This window comes from Oncorhynchus clarkii, chromosome 7 (assembly GCF_045791955.1).
Source record: "Oncorhynchus clarkii lewisi isolate Uvic-CL-2024 chromosome 7, UVic_Ocla_1.0, whole genome shotgun sequence".
NCBI classification, from domain to species: domain Eukaryota; kingdom Metazoa; phylum Chordata; class Actinopteri; order Salmoniformes; family Salmonidae; genus Oncorhynchus; species Oncorhynchus clarkii.
The window spans coordinates 75,398,656-75,404,516 of NC_092153.1; the positions used below are offsets into that span (position 1 = coordinate 75,398,656).

Genomic DNA, 5,861 nt, shown 5'->3' on the forward strand with positions numbered 1-5,861 from the left:
CACTAAAACGCTTGGGTTTGTGTCACATTCATTCAAGACCCCCGAAATGGCAGGTCCAGATTTAGTCAAAACTGTGGTGTACACGATTAATAATATATTACATCAAGAAAAGTATAAAGCTGCACTTGCAGTTGTTAAAGGATTCCGAAATGGTGCTGTGTGAGTTGTTTACTTAGCTACTTACTTTCTAGCTAGCTAGCTTGTCCACTTCGCTAGAATCTGTTATCTACGTTAGCTATTATTTTACAGCTTGCTATCCAACGTACAGTAGCTAGCTGCCCTTTGAGCTAGTTAGCCAAGGTTGGCCAGCAAGCATATTAAAATAACTAGCTATGTAGCTAATGATGATGGTCAAGCAAAGTCAACTAGATGGACCTAGCGCTGTTGTTAGTTAACTAAAGTTAGTAGCTATCTATCAAACCCTGAAACACTTGACATTAGTTAACCTAACTGTAGCTAGCTTGCTAACTCAGTGGTTTGACCTTTCTCAAGATTCATACAGTTTGGCTGACCTGCCATATCACACACGTGTAAATCAGTTGACACTGACCTTGAACCTGATATTTCTCATTTCCAGTTATGGGGCAAAAATCCGGGCACCCCATGCTCTTGTCATGACGTTTCTTTTCAGAAGTGGAAGGTAAGAAGACATTTAAGCACTCTCCCAAATCACTTAGCTAGCGCTAAAATAAATCAAAACTGCATCAAACATTGATGATGGTCTATTAACAATGGACAATGCGCTCCCCCGCCACCACCCTTTTTCATATGCACAGCCTGAAAGATAAGCTGCGAGCCATTGTGAAGGCCACGTACCAACACTCGCGCAACCTCGCCTACTTTGTGTTCACGTACAAAGGACTGCAAGCCCTACAGGAGAGGATCCAGGGGAAGAGTCTACCATCTCAGTCCTTCTTCGCCGCCTGCCTCGGTGGCTGGTTGGTGTTTGGGGAAAACAACAACATCAATAGCCAGGTAATCCAGAACTAAAACATGGCATAAACTGCTCTATGATGATCTAGGGAAAGAGTTATGAGAGATGAAACTAGCACAAGTGCCAGAATCTCATTGGTAGCTCTATTCCCCCCCCCCCCCCCTCTCCCTGAAGTCTCAGGTAAGTCTATGGGCCAAATGTCTACTCCTGAAATTTTAAATGTGCAGGTGAGTTGTGAACTGTCCAAATAACCAGTGACACAAAACCAGCACACTGGAATATTTGTTCCTCGGTAGTCGTCCCATCCCATTTGTTATATTTGTCTTTCCACAAGAGATTAATAGCCAGATAAATTGACAATACTTATGTCATGAGGGCTGCGCTCAACCTGGGTTACTAGTGCCAATACATGCCCAAAAAACATCTGGATAGGTTGTCACCTTGTTGCACTATGTCAAGTCTTCAAAGTGGTTACGAGAGAAAATAGTGGTCGAAAGAAAGCTTGTTCTTATGTAGGCTAGTCAATATTCTACCTTACTGTATTTCCAATGAAATGTACTTCCTTGTTGTCTTGTCTAATGAAAGGATCTTTCTTGTTACGTCTCTAGATCAACATGTACCTGCTGTCTAGGATCCTGTTTGCCTTGTCTCGCCTGGCTGTGGAGAAAGGCATTGTACCACAGCCCAAGCGGGACCCCTTCCCCCTGTTTGCTACCCTGGTGTGGGGCATCGTGCTATGGCTGTTCGAGTACCACCCCCACACCCTGCAGCCTTCACTGCAGTCCTCCATGAACTACCTCTACCACGACAGCAACGTGTGGCATGATATCTCAGACTTCCTTGTCTACAACAAGCCAAGGACTGTCGCGCCCAAGTGAGCTAAAGCTAAAATAAGCATCTCAATAGACTAAAGTGTCTTCCTCGTCTCCTTTCCTTCATCTGGTCTGAAAGAACTGGGCAGGGTGGAAAGCAAATTCCCAGTATGACTTTAGACTGTTGCGATGCAGGCCTGGGCCCGTATTTAAAGTGTCTCAGAGTTGGAGGGCTGAGTTTTGCCCTTTAGAAAATAATGAATAAGATGATACATACAGTACCACTCAAATGTTTGGACACGCCTACTCATTCAAGGGTCTTTATTTTGACTATTTTCTACAATGTAGAATAATAGTGAAGATATCAAAACGATGAAATGACACATATGGAATTATGTAGTAACCAAAGCATATATTTTAGATTTTAGCTTCTTCAAAGTAGCCACCATTTGCCTTGATGACAGCTTTGCACACTCTTGGCATTCTCTCAACAGCTTCACCTGGAATGCTTTTCCAACAGTCTTGAAGGAGTCCCCACATATACTGAGCACTTGTTGGCTGCTTTTCCTTCACTCTGCGGTCTAATTCATCCCAAACCATCTCAATTGGGTTGAGGTCGGGTGAATGTGGAGGCCAGGTCATCGGATACAGCGCTCATCACTCTCCTTCTTGGTCAAATAGCCCTTATACAGCCTGGAGGTGTGTTGGGTCATTGTGCTATCAGCGAAAACCAGATGGGATGGCGTATCACTGCAGAATGCTGCATTAGCCATGCTGGTTAAGTGCGCCTTAAATTCTAAATAAATCACAGACCATGTCACCAGCAAAGCACCATCACACCACCATGCTTCACGGTGGAAACCACACGTGGAGATCATCCATTCACCTACTCTTCGTCTCACAAAGACACTGCGGTTGGAACCAAAAATCTCAAATTTGGACTCCAGACCAAAGGACAGATTTCCACCAGTCTAATGTCGATTGCTCATGTTTCTTGGCCTAAGCACATCTCTTCTTCTTATTGGTGTCCTTTAGTAGTGGTTTATTTGCAGCAATTTAACCATGAAGGCCTGATTCACGCAATCTCCAATGAACAGTTATGTTGAGATGTGTGAAGCATTTACTTTGGCTGCAATTTCTGAGGTGCAGTTAACTCTAATGAACTGATCCTCTGCAGCAGAGGTAACTGGGTCTTCCTTTCCTGTGGTGGTCCTCATGAGAGCCAGTTTCATCATAGCGCATGATGGTTTTTGCGACTGCACTTGAAGAAACTTTCAAAGTTCTTGACATTTTCCGGATTGACTGACCTTCATGTCTTAAAGTAATAATGGACTGTCGTTTCTCTTCGCTTATTTGAGCTGTTCTTGCCATAATATGTACTTGGTCTTTTACCAAATAGGGCTATCTCCTGTATACCACCCCTACCTTGTCACAACACAACTGATTGGCTCAAACGCATTAAGAAGGAAAGAAATTCCACAAATGCACTTTTTACAAGGCACACCTGTTAATTGAAATGCATTCCAGGTGACTACCTCATGAAGCTGGTTGAGAGAATGCCAAGTGTGTGCCAAGCTGTCATCAAGGCAAAGGGTGGCTATTTGAAGAATATCAAATATAAAATATCTGGATTTTGGTTACTACATGATTCCATATGTGCTATTTCATAGTTTTGATGTCTTCACTATTATTCTACAGTGTAGAAAATAGTAAAAAAAAAAAACATGTAAAAAACTTGAATGAGTATGTGTGTCCAAACTTTTGACTGGTACTGTATTTGTGAATACGGGTCCTGGTTCTCTGCCATGTTAAATCAAGAGCTAGTGATTATAAACCTTTAAAGAAATGAAATATTTTTAAATAAATGTTGGCTTTCATTAAGAACTATGTGCTCCTAGATCTAGTGTAAGTGAAATAAATAATACCTGAAAAGGTGTGAAGCGGATTTGCTCTCCCTGTCAATCTAGAATTGTATCAGTTTTTATATGCTACTGTAGTTTAGAACAGATTTTCCCAAGATCGGTCCTGGGGGCATGTTTTGGTTTTTGCCCGGGCACTACACAGCTGATTCAAGTAATCAAAGCGTGACCATGAGTTGGTTATTTGAATCCGCTGTGTAAACCAAAATGTGGCCACCAGGAAGGAGTTTGGGAACCCCTGCTTAAAACTATGCACTACCTACATTTTTTTTTTTTCCAATGCACTTACCGCACTTGATTCATAGAATAGCATATTTTCCAGTAATTACTAGATTCTTTGTAATGTTCTTTAATGTTTCTTTCATAAGATAGTGCTACTTTGTTTTTAATAACAAAGCAGTAAGCAGGATTTAATGTGATATTTCCATGATCTAAAACCGGTGTTTTTAAATTTTTTATTTGAATATTCATATACTACTCATTTTACTTTCCTTTGTTGTTTTTGGTACGAATCATCAGTTTGACCTTGAACAGTGTTTGCTTGTTAAATGTTTTTTTACAATGACTTGTAGCTTAGCATGATACAAAATGTACCTACAGTTCTCTTAAAAGTGAATTGCCTTTCTTAGCCATACTGTCATTGAACAAGCCCAATTCCGTTTCTCCCTCATCGAGTATGCACGCATTCAGTCCCCCTCAAGGATTTCAAACCATTGGTGTATGCATTCGGCTTGAGGGAGCCTCAATTATATTCCCTTCACCAACCCATTCCTCACAAAATTCTTCTGCTTAGAATTTGAATTGGGCTACAGATTACATTCAGTTATCTAATTATACAGGCACTTCAAATGCAACAGAATAAATGCTGCTTTTATGATTTATGTAGTATATTATTACTTTCTTGACACATTTGCCTGTGGTTTGCGTGGAATGAAACATGATTGTATTTGTCAAACAAAGTAGCCACATGGTGGTGCCAAGTAATTCACAATTTCATGTGAAACAGACAACCCATACATCTTGCACCCACACTCAAGATGTAGATCATTTTCAGAAGGAAATATTTATAAAAAAAAATAAAATAAACAACTTATCGTGGTGTTCACAACTAGTTAATCAGGTGTGTTAATGCTTGGCTGCACCCTATAAAAGCCTGCACACACTACGGCCTTTTAGGACAGGCTTCTGCACAGCTACCCCTGACCTTCAAACAGTAATAGATGTTGTGACCTGAATTTCAACCATAACTACTGTCAAGCCACGGAATAGTATGATAATCACCTATCGACTTATAATTCCACTATACTGATTTATAGGCCAGCATTTAGCGTGTTGTTCACTTTTTTATTTGATTTCACTATTTCATCATTTACAACTGCGACCTGGCCAAGATAAAGCAAAGCAGTGCGACACAAACATAGAGTTACACACGGGATAAACAAACATACAGTCAATAACAATAGAAAAATCTATATACAGTGTGTGCAAATGTAAGATTAGGGAGGTAAGGCAATAAATAGGCCATAGTGGGGAACTAATTACAATTTAACATTAACACTGGAGTGATAGATTTGCAAGTAGAGATACTGGGGTGCAAAAAATAACATGGGGATGAGGTAGTTGGGTGTGCTATTTACAGATGGGCTGTGTACAGGTGCAATGATCGGTAAGCTGCTCTGACAGCTGATACTTAAAGTTAGTGAGGGAGACATAAGTCTCCAGCTTCAGTGATTTTTGCAATTCGTTCCAGTAATTTGCAGCAGAGAACTGGAAGGAAAGGCAGCCAAAGGAGGAGTTGGCTTTGGGGATTAAATATATACCTGCTGGAGCATGTGCTACGGGTGGGTGCTCCTATGGTGACCAGTGAGCTGAGATAAAGGTGGGGCTTTACCTAGCAAAGACTTAGATGACCTGGAGCCAGTGGGTTTGGCAACGAATATGTACTGAGGGCCAACCAACAAGAGCATACAGGTCGCAATGGTGGGTAGTATATGGGGCTTTGGTGTCAAAACGGATGGCACTGTGATAGACTACATCCAATTTGCTAAGTAGAGTGTTGGAGGCTATTTTGTAGATGACATCATCGAAGTCAAGGATCGGTAGGATAGTCAGTTTTACGAGGGTATGTTTAGCAGCATAAGTGAAGGAGGCTTTGTTGCGATGTAGGAAGCCGATTCTAGATATCATTTTGGATTG

At 41.1% G+C, this 5,861-nt stretch overlaps 1 protein-coding gene across 2 annotated transcripts; it reads left to right on the top strand.

Moving 5' to 3' along the window:
- Positions 1-4,546, top strand: LOC139413850 (peroxisomal membrane protein 4). 2 transcript variants are annotated; one of them, XR_011634838.1, is made up of 5 exons: positions 20-159; positions 578-640; positions 777-975; positions 1,543-2,090; positions 3,445-4,546. XR_011634838.1 is itself a non-coding variant. In XM_071161663.1 (4 exons), the coding sequence occupies exons 1-4, from the start codon at positions 47-49 to the stop codon at positions 1,810-1,812; spliced, it is 645 nt and encodes a 214-aa protein (XP_071017764.1). In that variant the 5' UTR covers positions 1-46; the 3' UTR covers positions 1,813-4,546. The 2 variants fall into 2 exon arrangements, 1 of the variants encoding a protein (XP_071017764.1); XM_071161663.1 differs by having other exon boundaries at positions 1-159; positions 1,543-4,546.
- Positions 4,547-5,861: the final 1,315 nt, after the last annotated feature.

What these genes read in the sequence shown, in the direction of transcription:
- LOC139413850 (XM_071161663.1), top strand. Translation starts at nt 47, where the DNA reads ATGGCAGGTCCAGATTTAGTCAAAACTGTGGTGTACACGATTAATAAT. An exon ending in TTTCTTTTCAGAAGTGGAAG is followed by an intron (nt 641 to 776) that starts GTAAGAAGACAT and finishes TCATATGCACAG; the next exon opens with CCTGAAAGATAAGCTGCGAG. An exon ending in ACAACAACATCAATAGCCAG is followed by an intron (nt 976 to 1,542) that starts GTAATCCAGAAC and finishes TTACGTCTCTAG; the next exon opens with ATCAACATGTACCTGCTGTC.